The sequence below is a fragment of the Pistacia vera genome, unplaced genomic scaffold, assembly GCF_008641045.1.
Source record: "Pistacia vera cultivar Batoury unplaced genomic scaffold, PisVer_v2 Contig208, whole genome shotgun sequence".
In the NCBI taxonomy this organism is placed as follows: Eukaryota; Viridiplantae; Streptophyta; class Magnoliopsida; order Sapindales; family Anacardiaceae; genus Pistacia; species Pistacia vera.
Window position 1 is genome coordinate 701,633 of NW_022196011.1, and position 12,850 is coordinate 714,482.

A 12,850-nucleotide genomic window follows, 5' to 3' on the forward strand; every position below is an offset into this window, starting at 1 on the left:
GATCCCAAAATTTACAAAATATTGGGATTCTTATAGTTTTTTGTTGACGATTGCAACTATTCTACCCACGTCTCAAGTTTCAGTTTGTGGAGTACGCTTTCAACAAGTTTTTGATTCAAATACTGCCGTACTGAAGTTGGAGACTGTTAAGAATAACTTGCAAAAGCTTTTTCAAGCTTACAGGCTAGATGTTGTAAAGAAGTTCCTGCCTCCACCTTCAGTTGTTTCTCCGGCGAGTAGTTCTACTTCTAGTAGGCGTGTAGATCATTCTTCTGTAAGTCCTATACTTTTTAGTTTTTATATTCTTATGTAAATAAGTTTTGTTTATTGTTAATTTTAACTTTTGACAGTTAACTGTTTAAATGATGTAGGATTTTGACAGCTATGAGAGTGTTTTCATTTCCACTAAGAAATCCGAGTTAGATCTTTATTTGGAAGAGATGAGGTTTGATCGCGTCAAATATCAGAATTTGGATATCCTCGATCATTGGAAGATAATCGTGATCGTTATCCGTACTTACCATGATGGCTCGTGATATCTGGCAATACCAATAACATCCTTGCCTCAAGTCCGCTTTTAGTAGTGTATAAAGTGCCAACAAATATCGAAGCTCACTTCGACCAAAATGCAGAATCTTTGATATGCCCTCGAACTTGGCTATATGGATATGAGTTTGAAGTAACATGTTAACATAATATTTCGTATATTTTATTATTTATTTATTAATATTTGTAGTTGATCATTGTTTTGTAGATATGAGTGAAAATGATTCGATGATGATCTTGATGTGCCATTGTGATCTCGAGACCGTGGAATCAAGAGACTCTATCACGCCCACTGGGGAATAACATTTGCTGTCTTAAGAATTTTTTTTGTGATATTGATTATGTATTTGTTTATTTTAATTGGTATTTATAGTTTATTGACTTATTTGGTTTGTTTATATGTAATGTGTATTATGGATTTTGTATTTGTTTGTTTTGGTTGGTATTTGTAGTTTTGTTTAATGTTTGTTTGTTTATGTGTTATTTGTTTTTTTTGGTTCTATTTGTTTATATTCTTAATTGAATTGAATTTAGAGTAGTTGATTTAGGGGGTGTAATGTAAAAAATTAAAACTGCAGGAATTTTGGGGTGTAATTGTCATAATTGAAAACTGTTGGGGTGAAACTGTCAAAACCGAAAGCTGGAGAGAGAAAAAAAACGGTCCACCCGCGGTCCACCCTACCCGTATAGGGTAGGGCAGGTCCAAAATATTGGCCCCGTATAATCTACCCGTTTTGGACCCGTACCCGTTTTACCCGTACCCTTTTACCCGGCCCGTACCCGGCTCACCCACCCGTTTTGCCAGGTCTACCCTTAGTACTACAATTCCTCAGCTTATGGCATAATAATAGCAATACATAGCCCTACATGAAAATATGATTGTTTCTCACAACAAATCAACCCACCATGTTCATTGATATAAACCAAAATCATAACACAGGTTCAATTAGTTATATAAAACTAAAGTGCACACAATAGCAATTCCTTAAAAATCAAATAAAATTTATGCTATATCAGAAAAAAAAGTGAAAGGCCCCTCCTGCAAAACCACCTTCAGTTTCTTCAGATTGAGGAGTTTGCTAGTCCTTGTGTTCAAAGGAGGAAGAAGAAGATTTGAACAGGGCAACAGAAGTGAAATGATGCAAGGCCAGGTAACTAATGAGTTCATACATTTTGTGTTAATAATTTTTTTTTTTTTTTTGGTTACCTCTCTGTGTACAAATAGAGTTTCCGACTATGTTACCTGTACATCATAACTAATTCATACATTTTGCATGATTGACTCACATTCACTAAATTTAAATATAAGTGTGTATAAGTGTCCTCTTCTGCATGTTATATTGTATCCTTTCTAATTCTTTTTTTTTAATTAAAAAAAAAAATTCTCTATTTTGCAATCACCCCCATTATTATTATTTCTAATTGAATGAAATGTATCTCTTCATGTAAGATCTGTTTCAACCAAAACGACTATAATTTGCATGATTAGATTCGACCAAATGAGCACACTCCTTCCAAACTCTTTTCCCTAATCTTTAACAAGTGAAACATAGAGATTTTAAAACTATAAAGTAATTCTGTTTATCCTAGACCTCCTAATTTACAGCAACACCACACAATCTTTCATGTAGCGCTCATTTTAACACAAGTCTTATGAATAAGAGAAATTCATCCAGAGTTACCTTCTTACAGATGGTGGGTGAGAACCTAATACTCCTGATCTTTACTTTCAGATCACCAAAAAGTTCAGTAAGGTGCATAGCCGATGAGTTGACTCCAAGTGAAGACAATGCACTTCTCCCCTTCTAAACTTTGCAAAAGACCAACCAAATACAAGGGCTTCAGCTTTGACTCGCAAATCTACAAAAAAAAAAATCTAGACACATGAACACAGAGGTGAAGACCAAAACAAAACAGGAGAATATATTATCCTATTCATTAGATTGAATTGTTCTGACAACATTTCAGAAGCTTGAAATGCTTGTCCTTTGTTATATAGTCACAAACTTCATGCAACATCTATTCTGGATAAGAAAATACTAATTACTATGGCCATTATCAATCAACATAAAGCTAAACATTTCAAGACCTAGGACATATTTTTAATCAGGTATTTGTTTTGAAAACTCAACTCCTAGTTGAACTCAAAAAATATGAACTTCAGATCTTCCAGTTTTTAACAAATTTGAAGGTGAAGGGCACAAAGATCATTTAAGAGATTAACAGGCTAGCATATAACTTTAAATAGAGACAGCATCCAAATTTTTCAAATTTATTTAGACTATGAACCCTGCCATGAGCTTTCAAGTTTGTCACACTTCAGAGGAATATACATTTTCTAAGCTTCATTAGTGATATGGTATAAACTGCTAAAATAAGAAATTATAAAATTGTTAAACCAACAAGTTAATGGAATATGTCATATTTCATATTCAATTAATCATAGTTTTTGGACATGATCAAGCCCTGACTTCCTATACAAAACAGAATCCAAAACTCAGATATTAGAAACAAATATTATTTATTTATTTATTTTTTATTTTTGGTAAACACGGTATTGCCTCTCCGCGACTCGAACACAAGACTCTTGGGTATAGCTAACCCGTGCTAAAGGGCTTGCCATCCAGCCACGAGGGAGAGGTAATTAAAACAATTTTCCTCATGACAGCCCATAATTTCAGCAGTAAAGTTATGATTTTTCATACCAGTTTGTACAACTCTAATTTATCTGGCAGCTTATAACGACTTTGCCCAGTTGTCAAAAATAAAGGGTGATGCAGATCAAGCTGAGCAACTTGCTTGGATCTTGCGTTAATGTAGCTAAAACCCATCTCCACAAGCCTGGGGTAGGCTTTTCCTAATCCCCTCTCAACACCACTGCAGTAAATGTGGAACAATTTGGCAGTGTGAGATACAAGCACTGTAATTTAAAAAATTCAACAAATAGAGATTATCTATAAAATAAATTCAGTTTGTTTAATCTTCAAGATAAACTAATGCTTCAACACTATAAAGGAGTACAACAACCATAGATCTTACCATCTTTTAATGGTTTTTTAAGGAACCAACGTAGAAATGATTAAAAGTATTTCCACAACGAAAGTGGCTTTCATAATTAGAGCGAGTCAATTGAAGTACAGTTGGTAGCCAGGCTTGATATGCCTCCCTAAGCATTCGATCTGTTTCATCAACCACCTAAATAGCATACATATTCAGCATAAGGAATAACTTAAAATGAAGTATACTATGATGGTTCACTACAACTAAGCACATGCACAAATAATAATTTGATTCTCAAGATGATAAATGTAATCCTAAAATAAATCATGATTCAGAAATGTAAATCATACTTTATGTTGCTATAGCCAATTAACAGATAAGAGCATTGTTCAGTAACTAGCAAAGACATAGATGGACCAGATTTACGATCACATGCATCATCAATCATAATCTCAGGTGAAAGTTAGTTAACAAGATTAATAAGAATTAATTATGTACTACATATCAAGGCTAGAATCAACCAAGAGTAATCAATCTCTCCAACAGACAAATCTTCATTAAGTTTCAATTAGATAAAAAAAATATAAATATAAAAGTCATTGATAGGAAAGATGAGCATCTTACAAGGTAACATAGATGCTCAAGTGTAAATCCTTTAGTTGTATTGATGTGGTCCATAAGTCTTCCCGGGGTGGCCACCAATATATGTACAGCACTTTTTAAATCCTGGAAATGATCTTCTGGGTCATAACAGATTCCTGCCTCAAGCTTAGGTCTCTTAACAAGATCTGAAATTTCATCAGCAATTGAAGATTGACCCACAGCCAAACCAACAGATAAACCAACTGCAGGTGCAATTGCAGAAAAAACTTCTTTGACCTGAATTAGAAATAGAAAAGTAATCACATACTCCACAAGAAACCCAAATGTAGTTTCAAAATAGGGATATGGCTACAATGTCAGGTATGCATCAATACCAAATGTTAAATTTGTACAATGTCACAAGACAAATATACAAGTAAATCATAAAACAGGACAAAGTCCTCGTAACAATATGAGTACAACTGTACTTCCCAAGTGAAGAGTCTATAATACCATGGAGATATTACATTCAGCTAAATAATTACCAATCACATTAATTGTGAAGATAGATGACTGAAAAAAAAAAAATTCATAGATGGCATAAATGTATTACATTATTATGGTATCCTAGATTTTTTTTCTAATTGACAAGAACAACTAAAATAAAACATTATCCATCCTCATTAAATGACTAAACTTCTTTTACCTATGCTCTCCCATTCATTTAGTACATCGATAGAGTTTGAAATAGTATTTATTCTATAAACTTAGGTATTATAACAATACAGATACAGCAATACAGTCATGAGAAAAATTACCTGCAAGGCTAAATCACGAGTAGGCAAAACCACTAAAGCTCGCAGACATTTAACAGCACGATTCGACAACATCTGCACTATCGGCAAAGCATAAGCTAAAGTTTTACCGCTTCCTGTTGGTGAATTGATGCAGAGATCTCGTTCAAAACAACCAGGCCCTATGGTCTCTTGCCAAACTGCAAGTTGCACTGGGAAGAGTGACGAGATACTCATCTTCTGCAAAGCCACCTTCAACCTAATTTAATACAAATCATCAATGCATACTCTAAAACACTACAAAATTATAAAATTAACCAACAAAAATATTTGTGGCTACCTTGGGTCCAGACAGGGGACGGCTTCAAGAGTTCGTTCTTCAAAGTTAGTGACGTCAACTGGCCTTCGCATCCATGGCAAAACTGGCTCGCTTTTCATCTTCACTACCTCCATTTTTTATTTTTTATTTTTTATTTTTTGGTTTTCAAAAAAAAAAAAAAAACAGTTTAAACCCTGGAATGAAGTGGAAACACGAGAGGCTTTTAGAAATTAGAACCAACAGATATGGCATCTGCCATGTCATCTGCCAGCTAAGTGAGTAAGAGAATGTGAGTAAAGGAGGTGAGTAAAGGTAGCTTTACTAAAGAAAAGAAAATACCTTTGGAGTTCCAGCGATGTAAAACTCTCGGGCCGGGTTTATCCGGGTCTGAAACGGACCTAATTCAACCCGGACCCCGATGTATAAAAATTTGAAACAAAAAATAAAAATAAATTACATTTCTAATGAGAATATAAAACAAAAAATATAAAAAAAAAAATTATAGTTTTAATGATATGTTGCCTGCTGCAGCGGTTCCGGCTTCGGGCAACTTCAGGTAGACTTAGGGGGCTGCTACGTGGCGTCCAAGAGATTGTAGAGAAACAACGTTTCAGAGTGGCCGCTCGTGTCTCTGCGTTTCTGGTGGGGGGTCGCAGTGAGGTGCTAGCGTCCTTCAACGGCTGTAAACGCTGTATTTCAGGTAGTGCTTTGTTCTGTTGTTGGGTGTCCGCTGAACAAAACGGCTGCGCTTTAGAAAGAATACCTTTTAGCAGCGATGTTCAAAACCGGGTATTCGAACCGGTTGTAGACTTGGCCGAACCGAAGCGGAAATTCGGGGTTTTGAATCGAACCGGGTTTCCGATACGGTTACCGGGTACTCGGTTTTTAACCGGGTTTTTCTGTTCTACAAAGATATGAACAACTACGAACACAAAAACAACCCACACCCAAATTAAAAATCCACAAACCTAGCCAGAAAAGCTTACTTCACAATCTGTAGTCTACAAATACAAACTCATAACTCGCGCCCAAATTAAAAATCCACAAACCTATGTAAAATCTGTAACATTGATTTGATATAAAACCCAAAAATTCCACAAACCCAGTCGAAATCTACAACCTTGCGGCTTATCTATGGCACTGGTTCGTGTGGCAAGACTCACATGTGTCGTGGCAGGATGTGCGTCGTGGTGAAGAAAAGGTAAGGAAAAAATAGAAGAAAAGGAAATAAAGGAAAAAAAAAAAGATAAAGGAAAGGAGTAATGGAGTGAAGAAGAATAACAGGAGGAGAGGAAATAAAAGGAAACGGGAAGGAGAAAGAATAAGGAAATGGACGATGGAGTGAAGAAGAAGAAGAAGAAGAGGAGAGATAAAAAAAAAAAAGACACGGGAAGGAAATAAGAAGAAATATTAAGAAAAGGGAATGAAAAAAGAAAAAACGAAATTAAGGAAAAAAAATTCATTACCGATTTACTCAATTGTCCTTAATGAAAAAAAATAATAAACTAAAATCCAAAACAGCAGCAAAGGCTAGAGGCAAAAGGCAAAACGATGATGGTGAGAGTGGTCTGGGCAATTTATCAAGCAGGTGGTGGGCAAGGTGAAATGGCGAATTCCACAACAAACAAATTCAATCACGAAATCCATTCAACACTTCCACATCAAAACTCCTAAACAAACAATTTCTCCAATCAAATTTCACACCAGATGGGCAGCAATCTCCCAACCAACACAACAAACAATAATCCACAAGAGATTTATCCAGCAAAAACACACATGTTGCAGATAGTGGAAGCTGCCAGAGGAGTCGCGCGGTAGTTGTACGCTGGGCGTCGCCCGCTGGGTGTCATGCGTTGGTGTACGGAGTGAGAGATAAGAGAGCAGCGGCGGCCGGTATGTGATGGGTATGGGATGTGAGAAAGTGAGAATGAGGAGGTAATAGTGTTTGATAGTGAGATGGGTATGGGTGGTTTCGGCGGGTCACGGCAGCAAAATCCTATTGTGATAGTGTTTGAGAATGAGGAGAAGAGTAAGTGATAGCTTTTGGTCTTTGCACTTTGACTTTGACATTCAGTATTGTTTTGTTTGTGATGGTGTTTGAAAGAAAACCTTAGAGGCGAAGTTTCAGAATCGCAAAATTGGATGGTGGGGTCGGTCCCTGTGCCTACGTGGAGAGATCTTAACGGAGGGTTCACAACATAAACTTTTTCTGCTTCTTTTAAGATCTTCTTTATATTTGTTATTATCATTCATTTTAATTGATTAATTAATATATTAAAAATAAATTCGACATACCCACAACTTCAAATCTTTTGTTTCAGACTGATGATGTTAGATTTGGGTACCTTATATCTAAAAATACTATATAAATTCATGATGTTTCCTTCTAATACAAAATTAGAATTTTAGATCAATAAAAAATAATATAAATAAAATAAATGATAATTTTTCATTTACGATTCTATGTCATATTAACTTAAATATATAATTAAAGATTTATAATTTTAATATTAAAACTAAAAGGTTTACTTCTTAAAACAAACACTTATATAGAAATGAAAATATCTGACATAATATTTTAACCAGATAATTCATAAAAGTGTTAAAACTAAGATTGATATTATTGTATTTTTTAAAACGTATTATTGACAATATACCGTATTAAACCTATATATATCCGTATCATATTTTTTTTGTATCTGAATTTTATAACCGAATTTCTATAAACGTATTTTTCACCGTTTACTGTATTATATCTATAAAATTTCTGTATCATTTATTTGTTGTATCCGTATTTACTAACTAGGGTTGCTCTCATCTAAAAAAGTTGACGTCTTAAATCTAAACCCCCTCTGATATTGTCTATTACTGTTGACCCTTAAAATTTTACCGTTAGCTATTAAAGAGTAGGGTTAAAAGAGTAAATGACGATTAATTAAAAATAAGTAATAAAATAAACCCTAAAATAAAAAAATAAAAAATCCCACTTAACTCCTCCATCTGTCCAACCCGCCACCGTTGCCTCCACCTCCACCTGCACAGTGCGTGCCCAAATTGCATCGTATCCCCGTACGTCGACCCAGCCATCGAGTTGAAACCTCCTACACCTTCATACCAAACACCGCAACAATCACCTCGCTGATGTGTTTGGGTAGCCTATTCTCAGCTTTGTTTCCTGAATATTATTTATTTTGTTTTTGCTTTTGCTCTTGTCCATGGTAATGGTGAATTCTTAATTTCTTTTATGGATGAACCAGAAGATTTTGTTGTTGAAATGATGTGGAATTTTGATGTGATATGGTATTTAGATCTCTTGGGTTTGTCGAAAATGAGAACAGGGCTACTGGGTTGCTGGTTGTCGAGGTTAGGGAGGAGGCAGGCTGAGATTTCGGAGTATAAGAGTGGTGGTGCAAAAGCCGTGCGGATGGAGGCTATTGGGCGCATGGAAAATGGCGAGTTGAAGGCTGTGGTCTCATGGTTTTTTAAATTTGGATTTAATTTTTTTATGTTGCCGGATTTTTCGTATCAAGAGGAGACTGCCGGGTTTTTTTTTTTGGCTAATAATTAAGGGATTTTCAGTGGATGGGCTAGGTGGTGGAAGAAGGAGATTGCAGGATTTTTTTTTTTTTTTTTTAAATCTTCTTTTGCCAACAATGAGCGTGGGAAAGAGATGGAAAGGATCGAAGGAGTGTTAAAGTTTGTTTTTAATAAATAGCTGATGTCATATTACACGAGAGGTAGTTTAGTTGATTACCTATTCTTTAGGAGAATTTCAGCCGTAGAAGCGTTTGTTATTCATGGATTTAGTGGTCTTATTTTTCTAATATGCACGTTGTTTACAATTCCCATTTAAGACTATATTCAACTAATGAATAAAAGTGGCTATTTTCACCTCCCTAAGTCTTCAATATTTTCCTCTGTTTTTCTTTCACAATTGGTATCAGAGCCATTTGAGTGAAACACGTGAGGTGTGAAAGACAGCAGTCAGAGAGCCGAAACTCTTCTTTCCTCATAATTGTAGCAACGATCACGTATGGCATATGAAAGTTTCGTGCAACCCGCAATACCTCGTTTTGATGGTCATTGTGACCATTGGAGCATGTTGATGGAAAACTTTTTAAGATCCAAAGAATACTAGAATCTTATAGAAGATGGTATTACTGAACCTGAAACAAGAGAAGCATCGACAGAGGCACAAAGAAAGGCATTTGAAGACCAAAAGTTGAAGGATCTTAAAGCAAAGAACTACCTATTTTCAGCAATTGATCGCTCAATTTTGGAGACTATTCTTCAAAAAGATACATCCAAACAAATTTGGGATTCCATGAAGAAAAAGTATCAAGGCACAACAAAGGTGAAACGACAACATCTTCAAGGACTTCGTAGAGATTTTGAGACTCTTCAAAAGAAGCCAAGAGAATCTGTAGATGACTATTTCTCTAGGACAATGGCGATAGCTGGTAAAATGAGGTTGCATGGTGAAAAGATAGAAAATGTTACACTGGTAGAAAAAATTATTTGATCAATGACGGTGAAGTTCAATTACATCATTTGTTCAATTGAGAAGTCCAAAGATATTGATGAGCTTTCAATTGATGAATTGCATAGCTCCCTGCTGATTCATGAGCAGAAAATCAAGAATCAAGATACCGCATCTGAAGAGCAAGCTTTACAATCTACCACCCCTCAAGGTCGAGGACAGGGCAAAGGCCAAGGACGAGGACGAGGTAGAGGATATAATCATTTTGACTTTTAGGGCAGAGGTCGAGGTTCCTTTAATCAGGTGCCAAAGTTTGATAAGTCAAAAATTAAATGCTTTCATTGTGATAAGTATGGGCATTATCACTCTGAATGTTACACTAACATGTCAAAAGCAAAGACAGAAAAGGCAAATTTTGTAGAGAAAAAGGAGGAAGATGAGGAAGAAGTCACTCTTTTAATGGTGTGTCAAAACATGGAGGAGCCAAATCATAATTTGTGGTACTTGGACACTGGCTGCAGCAATCACATATGTGGAGACAAGACAATGTTCTCCAATTTAGATGAATCATACCGAACTATTGTGAGGTTTGGAGATGACTCCAAAGTTTATGTTATGGGAAAAGGGAACATCAAAATAACACCCTACATACCATCTCGGGTGTTTTCTATGTTCCAAAATTGAAAAGCAATCTTCTTAGTCTGGGCCAGCTTCATGAGAAAGGTTATTCCATCATTATTAAAGAAGGAGCTTGACAAATTTAAGATCAACAAAAAGGTCCAATTGCAAAGGCCTTCATGACAACAAACAGGATGTTTCCTTTACACACCCATAGTGACATTCAAACTTTTTTCTCTGCAAGGGAGAATGATTCAGCATGGCAATGGCATGCTCGCTATGGTCATCTGAATTTCAGAGATTTAAAGACACTTCATGATAAAAAGATGGTTGTTGGACTTCCTCAAATCAATTGCCCTGAAAAATTTGCGAAGAATGTGTTGTTGGCAAGCAACACTGAGAGTCTTTCCCAAAAGGAAAGGCATGGAGAGCTGGTAAACCACTGGAGCTAATTCGTTCTGATATTTGCGGACCGATCAATCCGGTATCTAATGGAAAAAAGAGATATTTTATTTCTTTTATTGATGACTTTTGCAGACAAACGTGGGTATATTTTTTATAGGAAAAGTCAGAAGCTCTAGTAGCATTTAAAATATTTAAAGTCCTTGTTGAGAATGAAACAGGGTCAACAATTAAGATTCTTCGAAATGATCGGGGTGGTGAATACAATTCAGAAGAATTTGTTAACTTCTGTGCCTTGCATGGTATACGGAAGCAGCTTACAACATCCTATACACTGCAACAGAATGGTATGTCCGAAAGGAGGAATCGTACCATTTTAAATATGGTTCAAAGCATGCTAGCCAATGACAGAATTCCAAAGACTTTTTGGCTTGAAGTAGTTAATTAGAGTATTCATATTTTGAACAAAAGTCCTACATTTGCTGTCCAAAATATGACACTTGCTGAAGCTTGGAGTGGTCACAAACCTGATGTTGATCATTTTAGAATTTTTGGGTGTCTCCCCGTATGCACATATTCCAAATCAAAAAAGAAAGAAGCTTGATGACAAGGGTGAAAGGTGTGTCTTTCTTGGTGTAAGTGAATCTTCCAAAGCGTACAAGTTATTTAATCCCATTACTAAGAAAATTGTTATTAGTCATGATGTTATTTTTTATGAAAAAAAGCTGTGGAATTGGACTAATAACAATTTGGAGCAGCAACCCAATCATATTTCTGTAAGTTTTGATGAAGAAGAATAAGAATGCTTAGAATTTGGACATCTACAACAATCAACAGTTCCTTTTGAAGTTACATCTGAAATTTTAGCAGCTCCTCCTGAAATTACATCTAAAATCTCATCATGGGAAGTCCAGCCATCAAGTTTGTCAAGTCCAAGAGAGTCACATCCAAGGAGGAGACCAACTTGGATGATGGACTATGTAAGTGGAGATGAATTATTTGATGAAGATACAATTGCTTATTTTGCTCTATTTGCAGAGAGTGATCCTATAGCATTTCACGATGTTATCAAAGAAGTAAAGTGGCAAAAGGCGATAGAGGAAGAGATTAATGCAATTGAAAGAAATCAGACTTGGGAGTTAACGAATCTTCCAAAGGGGCAAAAAGTGATATGTGTCAAATGGGTCTACAAGACCAAATTAAATGAGAAGGGTGCAGTGGAGAAACATAAAGCACGTCTAGTGCAAAAGGCTATAAGCAAGAATTCGGAGTTGATTACAAAGAAGTGTTTGCTCCAGTTGTAAGGCATGACACCATTCGGTTGGTTCTTTTTGTTGCAACATGAAACTCAGGGCCTATTTTTCGACTAGACGTGAAGTCAGCTTTTCTACATGGTGACTTACATGAGCATGTGTATGTTGAGCAACCTCCAAGTTATGTGAAAAAAAAAAAAGAGATGAGAACAAGGTGTACAAATTGAAAAAGGCGTTATATGGACTGAAACAAGCGACCAGAGCTTGGTACAGTTGCATAGAGTCTTATTTTCTGAGAGAAGGCTTTCAAAAATGTCCTTATAAGCATACTTTTTTCATAAAAATTGGAAATGGAGGGAAGATACTTCTAGTGTGCTTGCATGTGGATGATATGATCTTCACATGTAATGATCAGGACATGATTTCTGATTTTAAGAGATCAATGATGACAGAATTTGACATGACAAACTTGGGATTAATGCGCTATTTTTTGGGCATTGAAGTAGTTCAATCACCTAGTGGCATATTTATCACATAGAAGAAATATGTTCAAGAAATTCTGGATAGATTTTAGATGAAAGATTGCAACTTAGTCAACACCCCAACAGATCCTAGTGTGAAGCTCAAGAAGAATTCTGAAGGAAAGAAAGTGAATGCTACTCTCTATAAGCAGATTATAGGGAGTTTGATGTATCTAACTACAACCAGGCCAAACATCATGCATGCAGTAAGTCTCATAAGCAGATATATGGAATGCCCAACAGAGCTTCATCTCTCTGTAGCAAAGAGAATTTTTCGTTATTTGAAAGGGACAGTTGATTTTGGCATGCTGTATAGAAAGAAAACAAGGTCAAGT

The 12,850-nt window shown here is 35.8% G+C and overlaps 1 protein-coding gene across 1 annotated transcript; it reads right to left on the minus strand.

Moving 5' to 3' along the window:
• Positions 1-3,403: 3,403 nt before the first annotated feature.
• On the minus strand, positions 3,404-7,159 carry LOC116129151 (DEAD-box ATP-dependent RNA helicase 1-like). The gene is made up of 7 exons (XM_031414906.1): positions 6,291-7,159; positions 5,581-6,163; positions 5,263-5,435; positions 4,947-5,181; positions 4,171-4,425; positions 3,616-3,741; positions 3,404-3,466 (listed from the first exon to the last, which is right to left on the minus strand). Exons 3-7 carry the CDS (start codon positions 5,373-5,375, stop codon positions 3,404-3,406), a joined length of 792 nt encoding a protein of 263 aa, XP_031270766.1. The 5' UTR covers positions 5,376-5,435; positions 5,581-6,163; positions 6,291-7,159.
• Positions 7,160-12,850: the final 5,691 nt, after the last annotated feature.

What these genes read in the sequence shown, in the direction of transcription:
- LOC116129151 (XM_031414906.1), bottom strand. Translation starts at nt 5,375, where the DNA reads ATGGAGGTAGTGAAGATGAAAAGCGAGCCAGTTTTGCCATGGATGCGA. An exon ending in GTCCCCTGTCTGGACCCAAG is followed by an intron (nt 5,182 to 5,262) that starts GTAGCCACAAAT and finishes GTATTAAATTAG; the next exon opens with GTTGAAGGTGGCTTTGCAGA. An exon ending in ATACTTTTAATCATTTCTAC is followed by an intron (nt 3,467 to 3,615) that starts GTTGGTTCCTTA and finishes TTTAAATTACAG; the next exon opens with TGCTTGTATCTCACACTGCC.